Genomic DNA, 24575 nt, shown 5'->3' with positions numbered 1-24575 from the left:
CTGAGCCATCAGCACAGAGCCCGACGCAGGGCTCGAACCCACGGACCGCGAGATCATGACCTGAGCCGAAGTCGGACTCTTAACCGACTGAGCCACCCAGGCGCCCCTTTTTTAAATTTTTTTAATGTTTATTTATTTTTGAGAGAGAGAGAGAGAGAGAGACAGAGTGTGAGCACAGGAGGGACAGGGAGAGTGGGAGACACAGAACCTGAAACAGGCTCCAGGCTCCAAACTGTCGGCACAGAGCCCAATGTGGGGGCTCCAGCTCATGAATTGTGAGGTCATGACCTGAACCAAAGTCGAACACTTAACCGACTGAGCCACCCAGGCACCCCGGTTGTCATTTTTAATTATGGTATGTATGACCTCTTTTCAAATGTAAATATTCTATATTTTTCCAGTTCATCTGTTTACTGAACAAATACGTTGACATCCTACTCTCCCCTATAACGGATAAAAATCAGTATCAGATAAAATCCTTGTTCTTAAGAACTCTGTATAAATTTGTTCCCTTTATAAATAAATATTCATTGCACAAAATTGAATGTTTTTTTTTCAATTTTTTTCAATTTCAGATTATAGGGAAAAGTAAAAAGCAGCTCAGAGTTTTTACGATGCTACTTCAGATGGTTTTTTTTTTAGGGTTAAGAGATTCACGCAGCAGGAATAGATCATTGGGAATGGGAGTGTATTTTTTCCACACAATTTTGAATCATACCTATTTGACATTTCTTTCTCCTTGTTTCTATCAGATGCATTTTCACAAAGCCTTAGGGAAAACTAGCCTCTGAGTATTTTTAGGGTAGTAGTCCTACAGAGAATACTGGAAGGAAAAAGGTAAGCCCAGAACAATAGGCTTCAGAAGCTCTGAGATGTGAATGACACAAGATAACCTAGAAGGTGGAAATAGAGACTAAAGAAATAATGTTCAAAATCACAGAATGGTAGCAGAGATTAGATTGTAGACAAGTGAAGAATGGGAGAGGAAAAGAAGGAAAGAAATTCCCTGGGATAATAGAAAAAGGAAATTTTAAAAGGAAAACAAACCCATGCTGTTATCATGAGATAAAAATAAAATTTTAAAAATCCCTTTTAATATCAAATACTCCTTCAGCAAAACTAACTAGTAATTCTTGAATACTTTACTGGACGACAAAAAGATACATTAGCAGTAGTTCTTGGCATGAGGTAAAAGTCTTTGTACCTCTTTTTTGTGATGAGGAGGGAAATAAATATCCTTCCGTATAAGGATACCTCAATCCAAAGAATCACCCAAGGTAAGAGTGGTTACCTTGGACTATTCTATTATATATTTACCATTTACCTTTTCCAGGGGGTGAGGGCCACAGTCAGAAATGGTTCTTTAGCCATTTCTGGTTGTTCTTTGCCTACACACCTGCTTCATATTGTGGTTTGAATTGCCCATCTTTTCTCCATTTCCCCTCTCTTTCTATTTTTGTTTGTTTCACCTCTATTCATTTATCTCTTGGTTTGATCAGCTCTTACATGTACAAAAAAAAGCTTCCACTGTATTGATCATAGAAAAGCCATTTTGTGAATTTAGGAATACGTAGTGTCGTCAATCATAAAAGATTCATTCCATGCTTGAGGGTTTAGTTTAAGAAGGAATGCTATATAACAACCGTGTTATAAATTCCTAAATACCCCTTTCATCACTGCACTCTCATGATCGAAAACTACAGAATAACAGACCAGCTCCTTTAGCATTCAACACCCACTCCTTCATTCTCTCAGTCTGACCTCAGCCTTATTTTACTTTTTAAGTAAACTACCTGGTTAGCTATCTGTCAATAGTATACAGTATCATGAGTATCAGATTAGTTCATCATATCTCTTCTCCACAGATGTTTAAAGATTCTTTACTAGGATAGCAGCACCTGGGTGGCTCAGTAGGTTGAGTGTCCGACTTTGGCTCAGGTCATGATCTCACAGTTGGTGAGTTTCAGCCCTTCATAGGGCTTGCTACTGTCAGCACAGAGCCTGCTTCAAATCCTTCTCTCTCTGCCCCTCCCCTGCTTGCACTCTCTCTCTCCCTCTCCCTCTCTCTCTCTCTGTCTCAAAATAAATATTTTTTTAAAAAGATTCTTCACTAGGATATTCTACATGCTGAGATTTTTTTAATTATTCAGAGATTAGATAAATCTTAAGTGACGATTTTCAAGTCATATTAAAATATTACTTGTTTATTTTTTTTTAAACTGACTTGATTTTTCTTGCCTTCAGTAATCTTAGCAATGACAGGTCATTTGGCATAAGAACGATAATAATAGTGAATATCATTAAACATTTTTTTCTCTTTGCTAAACTTTATATGAATTCTCATTTTACCAGACTCGATTTGAAAAAGCTACTAAATCCCTATATCGTTACCTTTTCTGTTGCCCCCAACTGTTGAAACCTAGAAATCATATAAATTTCTTTATTCTCTTCCCGTTTGCTTTCCTGTAGGTAGTTTTCAAAAAACTCTGTGGGGCTGTAGGTTGTTTCCCTGTGTGTGTTGGTTTGTTTTTGTTTCCTTCCTCATAACATTTTTTATGTATTTATTTTGAGAGAGAGAGAGAGAGTGTGTGTGTGTGTGTGTGTGCGCGTGTGTGCACGAGCTGGGGGAGGGACAAAGAGACGTAGAGAGAGAATCCCAAGTAGCTTTGCACTGTCAACGAAGAGCGCCACACAGGGCTTGATCTCATGAACTGTGAGATCATGATATGAGCTGAAACAGAGAGTCGAAGGCTTAACTGACTGAACCACCCAAGCACCCCTATATAACTTCTCTATTTGCTATTGAAATTGCTTCAACTATCCACATTTGAATTCCTCTGAACTTGTGTGTCGGTTTCTTTATCCATAAATGAGAATAATAACCATATCTACCTCACGGGGTGATTGTGAAGATTAACTTATGTAGTAAGCAGATCACTTAGAGCAGTGCTCAGCACGTAAACATTGCATAATCGTCCACAGTTCTTAATTTTTATTATTTTTTTGGTTACACTTCCGTGTTATACATGCTGTATTTTCTTATTTCATGGTATAAACATAGAGAAACCAGTACCTTTCCCTCTCTGGTATACATGCAAAGTTTAGAAACTTTTGTGGTACTTGTGAACACTACCACATTCAAAGAATGTCTCTTTTGTGTGTATTATAGCACTCACTGAGAGAGTGGGCATTAAGCCAACTCTGTAATTGCTGTTAATTTACTGTATCATTAACAGAATTAGTCATTGTTTCATTTTACTGTGTGTTAAAATATAGTTTACTTCAACACTGTTGCCTGTATGAAAAATCAAATTGTCATTTCCAGCTAGTTATGATGAATACTTTGTATTGTGTGGTATGTATATTGAATTATTAATCTCTTAAATAAATAACTGCCACTTCGTATGTCTACAAACATAAAATGTATTACTTCTTTCCCAAAGGATAAAGGAAGCCTGTATATTATTTCCATTTTACATTTAGGAAACCTGTAAATATGCTACATTTTATATAATCGCTTTGGGTAGTGTGAGACCTATAAAAAATGTAAACAAAATAAAAAGGAGGGCATTCTCCTTATGTTTATGTTTATGTCACTGCCTCTAATTTAATAGAAAGTGTCATATGGTTGGCCATTTATTATCCATTAATCCATTAAGTATCTCAGCTGTTGTGCTTCGTAATTAATTGTCGTTATGTATGAGACACTTTTGCAGTTATAAAGCAGAAATGAATCATCTTGTCTTAGAAATGTGGGTTCATTGGACATCTGTTAAATTATGTTTTCTCTATGCAATACTAATTAATAAGTAAGTGTTGTTGGATCAACATAGCCCCACATAATAGTTTTAAGTTCACTGTTCAAGAGCAGCTGTTCTAGTATCTGATGGGGGTGGGGGTTGGAGGGTGATGCGTCTGGTGGAAATATTAAACTCACAGAGCTTTGGGTTTTGGTTTTGATGGACCCTCAGGCATTGATTGATCCCCCATTGTGTGTATGCTCAATGAATGAAGATAATGGGAATTGCTTAAGTGATATTTTGTGTACATGGTTAAGTTTAGATACCAGATCATTTCTTCCTCAATTGTTGGGGATTCAGCAGTATTTTAATCCATATGTGATTATGTTACTGGAGAAATTGTCCAAGCCCTGAAAACCCATTTGTAGAAAAGTCATACAGCCAGCTTTAAGGAAAAAAAAACTTAATTGTTTTAAAGTACCATGTTGCTTTTTTAAATAGCCTTTAAGGGGCACCTGTGTGGCTCAGTTGGTTAAGCGTCTGACTTTTGGTTTCAGCTCAGGTCATGATCCTCACAGTTTGTGAGTTCGAGCCCCACATCGGGCTCTGTGTTGACAGTGTGGAGCCTGCTTGGGGTTCTCTCTCTCTCCCTCTCTCTCTGCCCTTCCCTGACTCGCTCTGTCTCCCTCTCTCAAAAATAAATTTAAAAAGTAAATAAATAGCCTTTGAGAGACTGTTAAAATACAAGCCTTCAGATGGTAAAATTGTACTCCTAGGAATGTGCCATTCCTCGAAGTTTTGTTAAATTTGTTTATTTTGTTTTCTTTCTTTTTTAACTGACTGGGGAAGAAAACCTGTATATGCATGCCAAACAAGCATTGGTTGATCTGGTTTCAAGCTACTGTGTCTTTAATAGTATTTTGTTCAAAATAAAGTAATTGAGACATCATCTATAAGAGATTTTTATAAAGATTTAAGTATAAATCAGCTCTTCCTAAGGGATGAGTCTATAGGGCCTTATATTTTGGCATATATGATACAATCTGTTCTCAAACTAGTGTTGTCCTTGAGGCCCATGAAGAAGCAAATGCAGAACATTCTACAGTCCAAGGCCCACAGAACTTCTACAGGAAAATAATGTGCACTGAGGATGAGCTCATACTCAGATTAAAATCCACTCTATGATACGATGCTACCCTAAAGGAGAATCAGCTGAAGTACCATTTCTAAAACTGGAGGCAGTAGAACAAGTCAAAAAAAGAGATGAGATAGTCATCTAAAGAGAAAGAGAATAGAAAATATAGAGAACAAGTCACTAATAAAAAAGAGCACACAAATTTGAAAAAAACTAAATTGAACCTCATTCAATATAGATACGTTCCTGAAACATTCTATATAAATTGAATTTTTATAAGTTAGATAAGAAGGAATCTAATTATTGGTTCCTAATCAAGTCATACCAAGTATCTTCCCCTTGCAGGGCTTGGGTGTAATCAGGTGCTGCATGGTCAGAAAGGGCCCTGGGGATTGAGTGTGATGCTCCCATCTTCTAAGAGATTTACTTCTCACGAGAGGGGACATTTTCTAGTTGTGTGCTGTTCTACATCTGTACTTACAAGGAACTGAGAAAGACTTAAAATTTAAATACCTCTACTGTAAATATCTTTCATTCTTCATCATTTAAATAGTATTTGAAATCTTAAAAAAAAAAAAAAAAAAAAAAAAAAAAAAACCTCTAGCCTGCAGTCAAATGTAGCATGCTACCCAGCCTCATTCACAGCAGGGTGAGTGTCATCTTTCCACTTGATGGTTTCTAAGTAACGTTTAATTTTAATTCCTTTACTGTCACTTAGGATAGGAGAAACATATTTCCAGGGTTGTTGTTTTTTAATTTGGGAAGGGGTTTTGTTGTGTTCTACTAATGTGTATTTCTTAGAGTTTCTTTAAGATTTGTGATTCCCCTCACTTATAATGAGTTTTTCCAGTTTTTATTTTGTCTTAGGATGTGTTAATTGTTGGTGCAGTGCTCTTAAGTCCATTTTAAGAGCACTTGAAATTTCAGAAAGTATGGTAGTACTGACATTTTTAAAATGTGTATTAACAACCTATTCATATAAACTAGTTTCATAGTGAGCTTAGAGCCAAGATCCATTTGAATGATGTTAACCCTGCTATTTTTGGACTTTTGTTACATGATTCACTGATTTATGGCACAGGAGCTCCAAATATTTCCTCTCTGGGTCTCCATGGAAAAGTATTTTTAAGAGGAATGTATTTCTCACTGATCTCATACTTCCTCAGTAAAATCACCGTGTCATGTATCTCCTGATGAGAAGTTTCTTGAAAAATGTAAGCTATGTGAAAAATAGAGGTTATTACTGAAATATTATTTTAAATGATCATTTTTAATATCATTTATCAGCTTTCCAGCTGGAGGTATTTCTTTACTTTAAAACATTTTCCTAAATTATGTCTTGAATCAATTTGGCAGAAATAATCTATTAAAATATTTTCTTCTTTGTCTATACTCATGCCCTACGTGATTTCTCTCCCTTTACAAAAATACTTTCTGTCTCTGTGTGAAATGTTGTCCATACTCTAGAGCAAGGGAGTGGTATAAAGAAAACACGTCTAAAACTCCGGCGATAGGGCAATTATTATGTGAACACATGCATTCTGAAATTGCCCTGTAAAGCCGGGAGACATGAAGAGGGGAAGGGAGACTGGCACTGCTTGAATCCGTGCTGAGTGCCAAGTGTGGTGTTAGAACTTCTCGGGTGCTTCAGTCTTCACAGCCACAGTGGGTATAGCTAGTATTTTTCCCATTTTAAGATGAGGAAACTGAATCTCAAACAGGCTAATTTGATTCATCCAAAGTCAGAATTCCAGCTCAAGTCCAGCTAGCTCCCAAAACCACATATTCATTTCATAATATAACTCTTGGATCTTGGAACTAGAGTGGGCCTTAGAAATAATCTAATTTAAGTCTCATTTTGTCAGGATATAGGGGCTCAAAGTAGCAAAGTAACTTCCCATAGATCATTCACTACTTAGTAGCATTCTTTTATGCTGTAGTCAACATAAAAAATTGTGTTAATTCTTTCTAAAATTACTTTTTAAGAGTGATCCTGTGAAGTATAGAAATAGCGCAGCTGCATTTACCTTTTAAGATAAAGTAATAATGCAACTGAGAAATATACTTACATGTATTGTTTCCTGTTGCTGTTATAACAGGTTAACGCAAATTTGGTGGCTTAAAACAATGTGAATTTCCTGTCCTTCAGTTCTGGATGTCAGCAAACTAAAACCAAGGTGTCAGCAGAGTTGCGTTCCTTCTTGAGGTTTTAAGGGGAAATTTATTTCATTGCCTTTTCTGTCTTCTTGAGGCCGACTATGTTCCTTGGATCATGGCCCCATCACTCTGACTCCTTGACATCCCTACTGATCTTCCTGCTTCCCTCTTGTAAAGCCCCTGTGATTATATCCAGCCCACCCATATAATCACCCCATCTCAAGAGCCTTAACTTAATCACACCTGCAAAGTCCCTTTTACCATATAAGAACATATTCACAGGTTCCAGGGATTGAGATGTGGACATCTTTAGAGGAATAGGCCAGTATCCTGTCCACCACACACATACACACCTACCTGCCTCTGTGTGCATTTAGATATCACACATAAATTAAAACACTTCTTGAAGCACCTGGGTGGCTCAGTGGGTTGAGTGTCCAACTCTTGGTTTCGGCTCGGGTCATGATGTCACGATTCATGGGTTCAAGCTCTGCATCAGGCTCTGTGCTGACATTGCGGAAACTGCTTGGGATTCTCTCTTTCCTTCTCTCTCTGCTCCTCCCACGCTCTCTCTCTCTCTCAAAATAAGTAAATAAACTTAAAAAAAATTAAAACGCTCTTGTCCAGAGTCATCTTGGAATTAGACATTCTGGACAAATAAGTTTTCGGTATCACTATAACCAAATCGTTCTAAAATTGTCCTTAATATATGGAAAATGTTCTAAAATGTACTATCTTCCCAGCCTTTGAAAACAGTATTCTCAATATAATTTTACCTCTCCTTGATGAATGATAGCTATCATTATAAACATCAGTATTGAACTATGCTTCCAAAACAGCAATAAATGCAAATGCAGGTGTAGGTTATGTGATACACAGAACTCATTGAGAATTAAGCCCTGCAGTAGAGCTGGAAATTCCTTCATGGTCATTTTTTTATCATCTGGTTTTTTTTGTCAGAAGGGTGAAGTGAAGGATGTACTGTTGTCCAGCCCCCTGAACAAGATAACATGATGGGCTTTCTATAAAATTGAGTCAGTTACGAGCAGCCTTCTGTAGGATGAGGGTGGGAGATGAGTGCTTTCTTAGCCTCTAAAAATCGTCTAACATGTGCACATCCCTTGATATTTGTCAGTATTCAAAATACCATTTTTTATTTCTGCATCACTAATGTCTAAAAGGACTGCAGACAATTCTTTATCAGTTTGCATGTGTTCTTGTCTCTCATTTCCCCTGGTTTTGTTGATAGGGTCTGGAAGACCATGCTGACTGTTTCAAGAGCTGTCATTAGCAAGGTTTTGCCTCGATAATGGAACACTTTTGCTGATCTGACCAGGCCACATATTTTTAAATTTTCTTTATTATTTAAATAGGCAATAACAACAATAAAAATGTTTATGTTGGAGTACCTGGCACGTATTGAATACTTACTAAATATTTATTATTTTTTATTATTGGTTTAACCTACATGAAATCTTTTCTGAACTAATATTTTAATCTATAGGACAATTTAGTAAAGTAACATTTGGGTACAAAAATATTAAAAGTATATCCTGCTTTCTCAGATTATTCTCCACAGTTTTCCAGTTTTCAGTCTACTGTAAGTTATGGTTCTAAAATCTTCTTGTATCTAAAGAACAATAAGATATTACAACCTCTCAGAAAGATACTTGTCTCTTTGAGCACTAGCCAGTGATTTGTTAGCATTTGTTCAGCAAACAATGGACTCTTTCTATGTGCCAAGCACTGCACTGGACATCAGTTGAAAGAAGAGACTTTCATGGGTAATTCCCGGTTTGATGAGGAGGTCCAGGAGGTCCTGTGGCAAGTGTGGTAGCAGAAGTAGGAGTATGATAAGGGAACCCTGAAGAAGTTATTGTTTACTTTACAATAGGTAAATATGTAACACTTCTTAAAACTCTGGGATCATCAGTTTTTTTATCCAATTCAAATAGTGGTATTTGTGAAAAATAAACTCAAAATAGAATAAAAACACAAATGTGAGACCTGAAACTGTAAAACTCGTAGATAAAGACCCAAATGTGAGACCCCAAACCATAAAACTCCTAGAAGAGAACACAGCGGTAATTCCATTGACATTGGCTGCAGCAACATTTTTCTAGATACGTCTCCTAAGGCAAGGGAAAATAAACTGTTGGGACTACACCAAAACAAAAAGCTTTTGCACAGTAAAGGAAACCATCAACCAACAAAAAGGCAGCCTACTGAATGGGAGAAGATATTTGCAAATGATATATCTCATAAAGGGTTAATATTCAAAATGTATAAAGAATGTATATAACTCAACAGCAAAACAAACCAGAAAACACAGTCTGATTAAAATATGGGCAGAGGACCTGAGTAGACACGTTTCCTAAAGAAGCATACAGGTGGCAAGATGCTCAGCATCACTAATCATCAGCCACTGTGGAAAACAGTATGGAAGTTCCTCCAAAAATTAAAAATAGAAATACTTATGATTTAATAATAACTACTGGGTATTAACCCAAAGAAAATGAAAGCACTAATTTGAAAAAATACATGCAACCCAAGTGTCCATTAATAGATGAATGGATAGGGGCGCCTGGGTGGCGCAGTCAGTTAAGCGTCCGACTTCAGCCAGGTCACGATCTCGCGCTCCGTGAGTTCGAGCCCCGCGTCGGGCTCTGGGCTGATGGCTCAGAGCCTGGAGCCTGTTTCCGATTCTGTGTCTCCCTCTCTCTCTGCCCCTCGCCCGTTCATGCTCTGTCTCTCTCTGTCCCAAAAATAAATAAACGTTGAAAAAAAAATTTTTAATAGATGAATGGATAAAGAAGATGCGATGTATATATACATACACGCGCACACACACACACACACACACACACACACAGAGATACACACAATAGAATATTAATCATAAAAAAGGATACAATCTTGCATTTGCAGCAACATGGATGGACCTGGAGGCTATTATGCTTAGTGAAGGAAGTCAGACCGAGAAAGACAAATATCATATGATTTCACTTACATGCACAATCTAAAAAAATAAATGAATAAACAAAAGGCAGAATCAGACCTATAAATACAGAGAATAGACTGATTGATGGTTAACAGAGGAAAGGGGTTGGGGGACAGGCAAAATGGGTGAAGGGGAGTGGGAGATCCAGGCTTCCAGCTGTGGAGTGAATAAGTCACCAGAATAAAAGGCACAGCGTAGGGAATGTCATCAATGATACTGAAATAGCGTTGTATGGTGACAGTTGTAACAGCACTGTGTGGTAGCTACACTTGTGAGCAGAGCATAATGTATAGATGTGTTGAATCACTGTGTTGTACACCTGAAAGAAATGTGACATCGTCAACTATACACACACAAAAAATATTTTAAGGTGCTATTTGTGGGAGCCTGCAGCATTAGCACATGTAGGAACGATCAGCCTACCTGTTTGATTCAGTGTGGTTTCTTTATGAATATCTGTTGGGACAAAAGCTAACAAACATCACTAAAGTAGATCCTTTAATCAGTATTACAAAATATTGAAATGTAAAGCATTCTCTGTCCAAAAAATCTGCAAGATTCTTTGCAAACTCATGCTTTATTTTTCTTCCAACCGTACTTCACTTTTACTATCTCCACTTAAAACAGAGTCAACAGTAAAAACAACCTAATTAGAAAACAGGCAAAAAACCTGAAGATCCTCTCTCAAAAAAGAGGGTAGCCGGATAGCAAAAAAAAAAAAAAAAAAAAAAAAAAAAAAGCACGTGAAAAAGTGCTCAACATCATTAGCAATTAGGGAAATGCAAATTAAAACCACAATGGTACCACTTCACCTAATCAGAATGACTGAAATAAAGCATCTTACACTAAATGCTGGCCAGGATGCTGAGAAACTGCTGGTAAGAATGTAAGATGGTTCAACTGCCCTGGAAAAAAGTATGGCAGTTTCTTATAAAACTAAATATGAGCTTATCATATAACCCAACGATCACACTCTTGGGCATCTTATCTCAGAGAAATGAAAACTTACATTCACACAAATACACACATGTTCATGACAGCTTTGCTTGTGATAGCTGAAAACTGGAAACAATCCATTTGTCCTTCAGTAGATAAATGGCTCAACAAACTGGCACATCCATACCATGGAATACTACCCTGCAATATGAAGGAACAAACTATTGATACACACAACAACTTAGATGGATCTCATGGGAAATGTGCGAGTAAAAAGAGCCAATTTCAAAAAGTTACATCCTATATGATATCACTTATATGACATTCTTGAATGACAAAATCACAGAGATGAGGAACAGAGTAGTGGCTGTCAAGAATTAAGGAAGGAAAGCGTTTGGAAAGTGACCTTTAAATGGTAGCACAAAGAGTGTTTGTGAAGGAACTGTTCTGTATCTTGGCTGTGATGGTGGTCATACAGATCTACATGTGATAAAATTGCATAAAAACACGTGTACATGAGTGCATATAAAACTGATGATAAATGGAAAAGGTCAATGGACTGTATCAGTGTGAGTTTCCTGTGATGTGATATTACAGTTATGCAGGATGTTACCATTGGGGAAAAGTGGATGAGGAACATAGTGTGATCCATTGGTATTGTTTTGTGTGTTTTTTTTTAAATGTTTATTTACTTTTTGAGAGAGAATCAGAGCATGAGCAGGGGAGGGGCACAGAGAGAGAGAGGGAGAGAGGGAGAGAGGGAGGGAGGGAGGGAGACACAGAATCCGAAGCAGGCTCCAGGCTCTGCCCTACCCACACAGAGCCTCAAACTCAGGACCATGAGATCATGATGTAAGCTGAAGTTGGACGCTTAACTGACTGAGCCACCCAGGGGCCCCAGTCAGTATTGTTTCTTACAACCTAGTGTGAATCTATAATAATCTCCAAATTAAAAGTTTAAAAAAAAAAAAAAAAACAGGCATTGAGGCTGACTAGGAGAGTGTGAGCTTTTAGGTCAACAAAGCTGTGTTTAAATTCTGGCTCCCCCACTTACAACTGTGCAACTACATGCCAGTCCTTTAACCCTTCTGGGCCTTCATTTATTGTTTTCCTCCAGTTTTATTGAGATATAATTAAATTTAGCACTGTATTTATTTTAGGTGCACAGCATAATGATTTGATATATGTATGTACTGCAAAATGATTACCACAATAAATTTAGTTAACATCCCTCACCTCACAGAATTACAGTTTCTTTATTTTAAAAGTGGCTACAGTAATACTACTTACCTCTTTGTGTTATTTTGAGAATTAACTGGCTCCGAATAGCCAGTCAGTATCTGATAGGTTTTTAAAACATTGTATATAAAAGCCACTCATCATTTACATTGGATCATAAAAATAGTCTGTATTTTCATCTAGCACTTAAAGGGATACGCCTCTGCAGAATTTTATTATCAGGTATTCTCTATTTCATTCAATTCTGCTCATGTCTTTATTTCTTTCTACTTTTATGGGATTAACTCTGTTCTTTTTCCTTCCTTAAACACTTACTAAATGTCTTTCTTCCTTTCTAATTTGTGTATTTGAAACTATAGATTTCCCTTTGATAACTGTTTTAGCCAAATCACAAAGTTTGTATTGATAGTCCAACATTTCATTGTCATTTAGTTATAAATGTAACTTATTTTTTTTTTGATCCAAGAATTATTTGAAAAATGTGCTTTTCAGTTTCCCAAACATTTGATAGGGGATCTTTATGGTCTTAATAATTCTTTGAGATATGTTAAGCTTCCTTTGTGGCTTAGCATGTGATCAGTATTTATAAATGTTTCTTATATGCTTGGAAAAGAATATATAGTCTTTGTTGAGTGTGAAATTTTGATTTTGTTAAATTGGTTTTCATATTTTCAGCATCCTTACTACATTTTCTTTCATCTGCGTGACCTCAATTCCTGCAGCGAAATGCCCCTCTGATTGTAGATGTCTCATTTTTCTCCTTACGATTCTACAGTTTCACTTCTTATATTTTTGGGTGTCTTGTTAGGTACAGCAGATCCAGAATTGTTACGTTTTTCTGATGAATTGTTCATTTTATCCTAATGCATTGATTATCTTTCTGCATTTTACCTTAAACATATATTTGATCTGATAGTAATATAGCCATTTAGGCTCTCTTTCGGTTCGTGTTTGCATAGTTTATGTGCTGAGGATTTAGAATTCTCAGGGGATACATTTTTCTCCCCACCAGAGCCCAGGCTTTCTCCAGCAAGTGTCTTTGCTGTGTCTCCCAGAAGGCATTATCTTTTCAAGTCCATCCACTCACTAAAAGACTAGCTGCCCAAGTGTTCTAATCTATGTAAGGGCTCTCAATCCCAACCTCTTGCCACATGCAGACCTTAGTTTTCACCTTTTTCCATGAGGGCATCAAAACCCAAGCCTCCATTTTAATCTAGACTGGGTACTGTCCTTCCCCCCCCCCCCCTCTTACCCAAGTCCTGCCCCTGGCAACGACACTGTCAGCTCATGTGCTTACTGTAATTTTTGGTTTTCAGTTCTGGCCTCTGGGGATTTCTGTGAAAATTCAGCTATGTATTTTTTTAAATGTTACTTACATTTTCTTCAGCACTGGTAGGTGTTTGGAATGTGTTTGTGTGGAAGGGATGTCAAGGTTATCTATAGGGTCCAGCATGTTACTAGGACAGTTCTTATTAGGAATACTGATCTAGCCTGAAAATGGTACTGTGTTGTCTAATAATTACAGAAGACTGGATCTGTCCTTTCTGAGTCTTGATACTATATGAATTAAGTAAATGCGATGTTTGAGCAGATGCTGGATACCCTGGGAAGTAGCAACACATACAGAAATCTGCCACGTAGTTTTTGGTTCAGAGCCATTTTTAATTTAGGGGACCAAAAGATTGGTCTTTAAAACACTAAGGGTTTTTTTTTTATATTTCACTTATAAATTTGAGAACGTTTATAAACATGATATTAATGAATAACATTAAGATCTTATTGTTGCTTACATAAGACTTTTAGAAAACAGAGTTTTACCAGAGTTACAAAACTGATTTAGACTTAGCTTTTTAATTAAGTTCTTGAAAAATGTTATAAACATGTTTCAAAATTATACCTAAACGACGCGCAGTGGTGATGTAGCTATTATAGGGAAGGGAGACTACACTAATATTACATTAAAATATAGAATTTAAGGAGAAAAAGGTTCATAAATTGTAACTAATACAGTTTTTTATAAACTAGGTATATTATTTACATGCATGCCTAATTTGTGTTTTTAAACCATGACAGAAAAGAATATTTATGTCCTTTTTATAGTATTCCCATGCTATTTTGAACTTTAAAATACACAAAATCCTTAAAACAACTGGACTCCAACAAGTTTCTTTTGAAATTTTTATTTTTGAAATTTATTTCTTCTTTGAAATGTTACTTTTATTTTAGAGAGAGAGAGCAGGCATGCATGAGTGGGGGAGAGGGACAGAGGGAGAGAGAGAATCTGAAGCAGGCTCCACACTCAGCACAGAGCCCAACGTGAGGCTCGATCCCATGACCCTGGGATCATGACCTGAGCCGAAATCAAGAGTCCTATGCTCAATTGACTGAGCCACCCAGGCACCCCTTTGAAATGTTTTTAGGGGGCGCCTGGGTGGCGCAGTCAGTTAAGCGTCCGACTTCAGCCAGGTCACGATCTCGCGGTCCGTGAGTTCGAGCCCCACGTCAGGCTCTGGGCTGATGGCTCAGAGCCTGGAGCCTGTTTCCGATTCTGTGTCTCCCTCTCTCTCTGCCCCTCACCCGTTCATGCTCTGTCTCTCTCTGTCCCAAAAATAAATAAACGTTGAAAAAAAAATTTTTTTTAAATAAAAAAAAAAAAAAGAAATGTTTTTAGAAGCCACAGCTAGTTTTTCTCTTACGAACATTCCTACACTTATACCAAGAGCAAATTCAGTCCCCAGAACACTAGCTAATCGATAGGACTCTTCATCAAAAGCAAAAGGATATGATTTTGCTGTTGGGGGTTATTTAGTTCTCTGTGCCCAGAATAACAAGTTCTAAAATAATGATTTTGTTTCTTGATGCTTCTCAGGTGCCTAAGGAATAATTAAGTATATGGTTCTACCAGTGACCCTTGGATTATTTTGTCTAATAAAAAGTATGTCTATTTATAATAACATTACATTTTCTTCTAGGTTACTTTCCGGACAAGAATCTATCACTGTAATATTAACAGCCAGGGCGTCATCTGTCTGGACATCCTAAAGGACAACTGGAGTCCAGCCCTAACCATTTCTAAAGTTCTCCTCTCCATCTGCTCACTTCTTACCGATTGCAACCCTGGTAAGAGACTTAATCCAATATTGAATTCAAGTCTATTAACGACTTCAATGTCAGACCTTAGGAAATTGTTTACTTTACTACCACCACCACCACTGTAACTACTGTTACTACTATTGATTTTAAATTTCCATAATATCTAACTGCTTTCTTTTTAAATTGGGTCTTCTCATTAGTCTTTTTGAGACCTATTATTTGCCGAGAAGGAAAAAGCACAATGTGATAAAAATTAATGAAAAATCATTTTGGATAGGGAAGTGCTTTTACAGAATGCATTACATTCTGCTGGCAAATAATAATAAAAATTCAAATTGAATAGCTTAATCTTTAATTAGATGCCTACCAGAAGATGTTAATTTGAGAAATGTGGGCTATTAAAATCTGATAACAACCAAGCAGCACCACGCAGACATGACCTTGTTGGCATTTTAATAACCATGCGTCCTTTCAAGCTAATAGAACAAAAAAGCTGAATGGTCCTCAACTAGGAAATACAACTTCCCAGGAAAACTGAAGAGAGTTTATGACGAAGCCTTTGTGGCTTGCTGGTGTGCTTAATGCTGAAAGTTTTTACTTTCAGTGTCGTCGCAGATGTATGATTATGTGTTTGACCAACTCCTTTTAACTAACAGACAAACCCAACTGCCAAATTTTTATGTATCTGGGTTTATTTTGGAAACTACAAAAATCTAAAGTAGCTACAGAGCTTTCATTTATGTTTTTAATGAGAAATTCTTCTTTGAGTATTTAATTAGTAGTGTTAATATTTTATAAGATTCTATCTTCCACATTCAGGAATAAACTTTATTCACTAGATAATTGAAGTTTTAGACAAGAGAGAAATGACAAAGGGGAATCAGGGTCTCTCTTAAGCTCCTGTCTGGTTTATAAAACATGAAGAATTTACAATCTGTTCAATTTTTAAAACTTTTAAAAATAAGGATGTATAAAAATACTTCCACCAAAAGAAACATAAAATATAATTATGCAAGATCATTATAAAATACTTTTTAAATTATTTCATACTTTTACACCAGATAGCGAAGTTCATTAATGCTGCACTAATTTAAAACTGAATGACAAATACTGTGTTTTTTCTCCTTATTACTATTTCAATCCCATTTGTCTGTATGACTGTGTGTAACTTCATTTGGAGGTAATGTCATAAGAAGACATTTTTTGTGTGATAGAGGCTTAAGCCCAGTGGTCCTCCTGGAAATGTTGGAACAGGGAACTATATCTGTCTCCCCTCTCCCAACAGAGTACTTCTGGGCTTTGCTGAAATTTAGAGGGAGTGTTTTTTTAAGAAAAAAAAAAACTTATCTTGAGAAGTAAGTCACCCATACAAGAAACTTTTGACATGAGATCATTACACCTTAAACTTGTAGTGTTAGGTGTCAGTTATATCTCAGTAAAACTAGGGGGAGAGAAGAAACTTTTGAGGCCATACTATTCATGAGGCCCTTCTGAACACTAGACGAGTAAGAAGTCCTTCCTTCTTCCACATGGGTAAGACGTAACTGCACACTTAGAGAGAAAGCTCCGTGCTGAGAGGCGTTCCTTACTCAGCCATAGCCAGGCCTGTTCCATCTCCCAGTCAGTTGAAATGGTCCTATCCCCCTGAATCAGCTTGTATGTGGGAAGCTCTTCTCTGTACAGGTAATCGCTGCTTAGAGGAATACATTCATCCCACCAAAGCCTTTTCTCAGCAATCAAAAATATTTCTCTTCACTAGAGTTTTCTTTTGCTGTGTCTCAGAAAGTTACAGATATATGCTACAAAACAAGAAAAGTAAAATCACCCCTGGCTAAAGCAAAATCACATAAATAAAATAAATAGATTTTGAAAACAATAATATTGGTAGTAAGGATAAGTGTAAGGGATAAAGAAAAAGTAAAGAATAAGCCTAAAGATTAAGCCTTAAGTTTGATCAACTAGATACAGCTCATCTGATCTAAGAATAGACTACTGTTTGTAAAATACGTGGCAACAAACTAAATGTTTGTACTTTAAGACATATACAAAAATTTCCTAATTGGCACATCATCGATACGTGTGTTCACACTTCTAGAGTCTTAAAAAGAGTTTTTAAGTCAAAATGGCCTTTCTTTTGTTTAATGGGTTTACTTCACACCCTTTTCTGGTACACTTCCAATGTGTAGATTTTTTTCCCCCCAGATTTAAGTTAAACTTCAACCTAACCTATCTTCAAATTACCACAATTATAAGTTTGATAGAATACAAATAAATACGATTTTCCTATACTAAATCTGTAGAGCTAGTTTAACACCAGAAATGCTGTCAGCTCTGAAGTAGGTTTTGCATAAGGTTTTGCGCCAATTTTCAAAGTGCTTTTCTCAGTCTTCTCTCCACATAAACTTACTTTTTTAATCTTTTTCATACTCTTCTCATAATTTACATTTGTCTCTTACTTAAAGAATTTTTGGTCTATTCAGAAGTAAATTTTAAATGTTCGAGGGTGGGGCTGTACATCCTTACAGCATGGTATTTATAGTCCACAGATACAGATTTTAATACCAGCTCCACTGTTAATTAGTTGTGCGACTTGTTCTGGGCGCTTCACTTTCCTCAGACTCCGTTTCATTTACAAAACAGAGATAACCATCAGCCCTACCTAAATCACGGGATTCCTGTGAGGCACACATGCAAGCCCTCTGTAAACAGTCATGGGCTGTTGTTCATGTCATTTCCCAGGGTACTTAGGACTCCAAATGGGCATACATTCAATGGCTGACAAATACCTACTCAGTTGAGTTTAACTGAGAGAAGAGAGTATTGAATAATCTCTAAACACCACCACCTTAGCACTGACACTCTTGGGTTTAAACTCTGGAAAAAGCCTAACCTTGAATTAGTAGTCCCTATTGCATTATTTCCTAGGAAGGATTATCTCGCGGGTGGCAAAATGTCCAACAGTCACCAGCCAGTTGACGGGTGCACCGGTGATAATCATTCTGTTCCCAGTGCAACGGTCTAGGTAGGTCTAACTGCTGGCCTTGATAGGGCTGTTCGCACTTCACAGTGGTGTTCATTGAGCCTGCCAGAGCACTCTTATTTGTCAGACTCTACCTGGCTGCCAGTGTGTCTGTGTCACACTGCTGAGGAACAGAATGGCAGCAGAAAGGAGTAGAAGTTGATAAGCTCCAAAGGCCCACACTGGCCTTCCAAGCTCCCGGAGTTTAGTCCTCCTTGGTGAACATGATTTAACCCAGGAATTGCTGTCATTTAGAGTACTAATCAGATTTCCATCTTTCATGGAATGCTCTTATCTGTCAATACTCTCTTCTCAAGCATATACAAAATTTAAGCTCTGTTCTGTTTGATTGTGTCTTTTGAAGTTTGTGCTATTTTGTGGTTGTTTTTTGAAACTCTTAGATGTTTATCATATTCTTTATATGAAGTCTGGTTATGGTTTCAAATATGCTTATCTTATGGTCTTCAGACCTAAAAATAATGGGTGTTTTCCCTCATAAAAAATGAACTATCCTGAGAACACTGACAATTATGAAATAAAACAAGGAGGTCAACGGTTTTCCTGTATCAGATGCTTTATTTACAGAGTAACTTTCAGAAGTATTTCTAATCTTTTTTTCCTCTTTTTTTTTCCTTAAAAGTATATCAATATGGATGTTATCTGGCATTATTTTTTTTAACCTCAGTTCGACTTTCCTGCTCTATTGCTGTTGCTATCTAAAGTGTTATAAGCTTGTTTTATTTGGAGTGTAATTCTGATACTGTATCATTTAAAAATTATCCCCCAAATGTATGGCTTTTATGGGATAATTAGAAATTTGAAAATGAGCTTTTGATATTAAGGAATTACTGCCAGAAATTTTTAGACATGGTAAAACAGAACTGTCATGAATTTTTTACATATCCTTACCTTTTAGAGATATGGAACTACTTGCAATAAAGTCCTTTGGTATCTAGAATTTGCTTCAAAATAATCCAGAAAGATTAGAGTGGAAGTAGATAAGGATGTGGAGGATACGAGATCGACCATTGTAATCGTTGAATGATGAGTGATGAGCACACTGGGGGGGGCAGGGCTTCCTTATACTCGTTTGTCTACTTTTGAATATGTCTGAAGTTTTCCATGATAAGGATTTCCTCGTAACTGCCGAAGATGAGCAGCAGTGTAGTCTGTAAAAGGCGTGTGATTTGGCCCTTTTGCTCTGTGGGAGAATCGTTTGGGCCCTGACCCTCACCCTCTGTATTTCATTCCCTATCATTTGCCTTCCAACTAAAGACTGCCTTATGGTTCAGCCTGGGCCATCAGGGTCCTGCATTCACACAACCATGAAGTCTTTGTCCGCCACTCTTCAAACAGGCAGAACCGTATAGGCCAGGTCAAATGAAAATGCTCTGAGCACACCCACAAACATCAATGCCCAAGATGGATGAGCTCTTCCCCCTCCCCCCAGCACCTTCCAAATAAAAATCAAGTATCAGTTACTCCCCGTCTTAGATTTATGTGTATCTTTTATTAAAACAACAAATAGAACTAAGAATGGCTCTAATTAACCCTCAGCCTTACACAGTGATTAAGTCGAGGGTGAGCACAGCTGCAGTGTCATTGGTAAGAGCTTTATTCTTCTCAAATGGACTGAGCAAATGGAAAGAGGAATTTGCTCCCGGTGGCTCTTTTATAGTGTTCTATAAAAGGTCGGAGAATGGCTCCTTCCTTATTCTCCAACTTCATAGCCCTTTGTTTCAGATCACTTACAGCCCAGTTTTCAAACAACTGATAAATACAATCCTTATCCATAAATTGTCTCATATACCTTAACTTTGATTGTTATTAATCGCTTGTCTTTGACCTGGTTATGATTGGATAATAAATTGTGTTACTAACCATTAAAATGTTATAATTGGTAATGACTACTAGAGGGTGGGGACCATAAAGTAGAATTAATTGTTTCAACACAGGTATATTTGTGTAGATTATTTACACTAAGTTTGTGAGCTATTACACTGATGAAAGGTATATAAACAGACTTTTAAAAGGATTCTACTGCCTACTATAGCAGCGTGAACTTGGCTTCTACACATTCTACTCTGCTACACTTGAGAACTGGCAAAGAACAATTTCTTTAACTGAAATTAAGATAAAGCTGTAAAAATGATAAGCCTACCTGTTTTCAAGGCAAGCTATCTTAGCAGGAATGCAAAAAAAATTTTTTTTTTCTGTAGGAGGTATTAACTATGGATACATAGACCTAAGGTTTCTCCTAATGCCTATGACTTTTTTTAAAAGTGAGAAAATTTATAAAGTAGAAATATACGGTACGACATACAGCTAACTTGAAGCTGTTTTCTTTGTGAAGAATTGGCTCTCCTCTAGAATGTCACATGATAAATTCCAAAAGTCCTTGTAATTGGTACTTCCAAATATGGATATAGATAGGCTGTAATCCATAGTCCTGTAACTTCTCTGACACCTTATGTAAAGGAAAGCTATAGCTCTATGTAGATAGTCAATCTACCTGGTATTTTAAAAACCAGGAGGGTACATAAAGTCCAAGAAATGTATAAAGGACTTTGGGTTCCAACTCCATATTATCTACAGAATCCTGGGACACTGGCCCCTCATGCACTACAGGTTCCCATAGACTCCCTCGGATCTGTTTGGAAATAGGCCTTCCATGGTGTGAAGGTCCTAGAAGAACCGAGGATTCGTTGCAAGGATGAATAAAAGCAGGAATACACATCATTAAACGGAGAAGAACATTTCTGTTTTGTGCATTAAAGAAGTTTTTGGGTACCTGGGTGGCTCAGTCAGTTGTGTCCAGCTTTGGCTCAGGTCACGATCTCATGGTTCGTAAGTTCAAGCCCCATGTCGAGCTCTTTGCAGACAGCTCAGAGCCTGGAGCCTGCTTTGGATTCTGTGTCTCCCTGTCTCTCTGCCCCTCCCCCACTCATGCTCACTCACTCACTCTCCAAAATAAATAAACATTTCCAAAAAAAATTTCACAGAAGTGATTCTGTACCATCAAAAATTTGGGTTTTTTTTTTAAAAAAAAAAGTATCAATTCTGTTTACCTGTATATTTATAAATGTGTTTCCTTACCTTGTCATTCTGTAAAAAGGAACTTTTTAGTTGTGTTACAAGGGATACTAGTGTATAACAATGTAAACTAAAAGATCCTATTTTATGGTCCTTTATCAAAAATGATTTTCAAGGAGCACCTGCGTGGCTCTGTCAGTTAGCATACGATTCTTGATTTCAGCTGAGTTTGTGAGCAGCACTGAACATGGAGCCTGCTTGGGATTCTCTCTCTCTGCCCCTCCCCTGCTCACCTTGTCTCTCTCTGTCTCTCTCAAAATAAGTAATTAACATTTAAAAAAAAAAATGAGGGGCACCTGAGTGGCTCAGTCGGTTAAGCATCGGACTATTGCTCCGGTCATGATCTCGCAGTCCATGAGTTCGAGCCCCACGTAGGGCTCTTTGCTGACGACTCAGAGCCTGGAGCCTGCTTTGGATTCTGGGTCTCTCTGTCCCTCCCCCACTCATGCTCTGTCTCTCTCTGTCTCTCAAAAGTGAATAAACATTTAAAACTTTAAAAAAAAAAGAATGATTTTCTAAAAAATACAGAATGAGAAAAGAAAGCTAAAATTATTTGATCATGGGTTTAGGTTTTAGATTGCCAGGTAGTGAAACAAGGAAAGAGAACTTGAGTCAGAGTTGTCTGGAAAGGATTGCTGGCTTCACTATGTAGGGGAGTGATGATTCCATGACAAAGCAAGTGTCCTAATCAGCCCTTGATATTTTTGCTTTGTGTAGGCAAATCTTTATTTAACATAGCCATCAGTTTTATATCCTTCCTGAACATCCAGTTTGCCTAGTCTAAAAGAATATTACCAAAAAAAAAAAAGGAATATTACCTGTTTATTATTTTTTTGACATGTTGTCCAGAAATGCTGACCTTTACAAAAACTTTATTACTTTTCTCAGTTAAATGTATCTGCTTGGTAGGTTTGATTCTTTTAAAGATGGTAAAAACTATACCTTATTTGCAGATATCTGAGTTGCATTCAAAATATGCCTGTAAAGTTTTACTTTCATATCTGATCTAAAGGAAAGACCCATTGGAGAAATCACTCTCCTTGAGTAAAGAAGAAAATACAACCGTGTATTTATGATGCCTATGTTCGTTTTTCTCACTTGTTTCCTTACCTCTGACCCAGAAAGTAGCTCTGAACCAGGTAATAACTGTGCTTCCAGCATGGTTAAAGCAGGAAGATGAATCCCTAGGGTAGCAATCTATAATATCTTCCCTGGTTTTGTTTTGTTTTTTTACCATTATAGAGCTGTCCACTTATCCTTTGTGAGATTCTGATTGGCTTGTCCTATAACAGGAGTAAAATCTCACCAATTCAGTATAATTAGGATGTCAGATAAAATTTTTTGATAATTGTAGGAAATTTTAAATGAGTGAAGACCTATTAAGCACATGTAGGAAATACTAGTGAAATGTTTAAACTACATGGCCTTAGACTCTGCTTTACCAAGGACAGGAATGAAGTGGGTTTTTCACATAAATAAAATAGAGAAAATGGTTATAAGGAGCCCTAATGTATTCCTCACTCAGCCTCAAAACTTACCTTTATTTAGGGTTTAGGTATTTTTTACAGGTTATCTAGGCCTTCTTTCAGACAGGCTAAATATTCTTAGATAATATTGCTTGACACTTAATTTTCTTGGCAACCCTTTTTAAAAGAGATAATACAGTAAACTTCAGAATAGGTCTCTGCATTCGAATTACTGTTAATATTTGTTACTCAAGGGTATAATATGTGTTTTTTGGAAAGTAGGTTACTGGTAAAGTTTGGTTTTCTTTTTAAGGAGAAATGATTTTAAACAAAACAGTTAAATAATATGTATTTGAAATTATAACAATGCACTGTAGCGTTTTAATATGGAAATTTAAGAGTTCTGAAACAGCATAATAAAAATCCTCTAACTGTCCAGAAATTTTTTATTTGCATGGACAAAAAATCTGGATGATTGAATAACATGTTGCCTTTTTAATTTAGATATTTGAGATCATATTGTGTCTTGGGAGAAATGTTATAATTATGAAAATACGAAGAATTAATGTAATCCTACCAGTGTCTGAGTCTGAGACCCTCAATTACCAGGCAGTTATCTTTATATTTCCTTACTTTCCTTACTTACAGCCTTCCATTCTGTATTTGGCCTGGGTAAAGTGCTTCCAGTAACAGCACTCAAAATAATTCTTAATTATTTTTTTAAGTGTATTTATTTATTTTGAGAGAGAGGGGAGGACAGGGGTAGAGTGAGGGGGAAAAGAGAGAATCCCAAGCAGACTCCATGCTGCCAGCACAGAGCCCAGCGTGGGACTCAGGAACCGTGAAATCAGACCTGAGCCGAAATCAAGACAGATGCTTAACTGACTGAGCCACTCAGGCACCCCACAGTAATTCTTATTTTTAAAAAAAGGATGCTTCTGACATGTCAGACTAATTATTCCTACACAACAGCAATAACTTCTTTCTTTTTTCCTTCTTATTTTTGTCCTTTAAGAGATCCTGGGCTTATGGGTGTTGAATTTTTGGTTATGTCATATTGGTGAGGAATTTGCATAATAAGCAGTATAGGAGTACCTTTAAACTACAGGCATATTTCTTTCCACAATACGTAGTGTTCCTGGAAAGCAATCATAAATCACAATGCTTTAGATATATTTGAAGAACTTCCTACTTAAACGAGTAGCCTATGGAGAAACCTGTTGCCAAATAAAGCATTTATAAGTTTGAATAATGAATTTATTTTTTAATAAAAATCAGTTTTTTAAATTTATCTTTTCTTGAAAATACAAGGATATTTTCCCCCTAATTCAGCACTGCCTTCCCTCTGAGAGCATTTCCCCCAAATAAGCTATATTTTTTGCGATACTCACATACCTAGCACAGCCTATAAAAAGCCTACATAGCTGTGTGCCTGTAGGCAGGGTAGGTAGTACCTTATGGGGCAGCCGCTCACGTTAGTGAGGTGTGCATCACCTTTTATTCAGAGAACTGTGCCCACACACGTACTCCAGTGACTGACTTTCTTGTCTAGACTGGCTCCCGTGATGGAAGCATGGTCATACACAGTCTAATTCAAATACATAAGGCAAGTTAGGACAAATGGACACCTAGAGGAGATGTCTTTATCTAGCGTTGGGTACCACCATTAGATTTTTATAAGAAAAGCTCTAGGGGC

The 24575-nt window shown here is 37.0% G+C and overlaps 1 protein-coding gene across 5 annotated transcripts in view; it reads left to right on the top strand.

Moving 5' to 3' along the window:
- The window catches only part of UBE2E2 (ubiquitin conjugating enzyme E2 E2), a 399100-nt gene that overhangs the window by 330832 nt on the left and 43693 nt on the right, over positions 1–24575 (top strand). For 4 of the 5 annotated variants that reach the window (XM_040480078.1, XM_040480075.1, XM_040480074.1 and 1 more), the window contains 2 exons: positions 15181–15328; positions 18227–18323. In XM_040480078.1, the coding sequence (XP_040336012.1) occupies positions 15181–15328; positions 18227–18323 (245 nt within the window). The remainder of the gene's footprint in view (positions 1–15180; positions 15329–18226; positions 18324–24575) is intronic. The other variant, XM_040480077.1, reaches the window with a different exon arrangement.

The sequence above is a fragment of the Herpailurus yagouaroundi genome, unplaced genomic scaffold (assembly GCF_014898765.1).
Source record: "Herpailurus yagouaroundi ecotype Mexico unplaced genomic scaffold, PumYag 159, whole genome shotgun sequence".
NCBI classification, from domain to species: Eukaryota; Metazoa; Chordata; class Mammalia; order Carnivora; family Felidae; genus Herpailurus; species Herpailurus yagouaroundi.
Note: the sequence above shows the minus strand (reverse complement) of the source record. Positions and strands in the feature narration are given on the sequence as shown.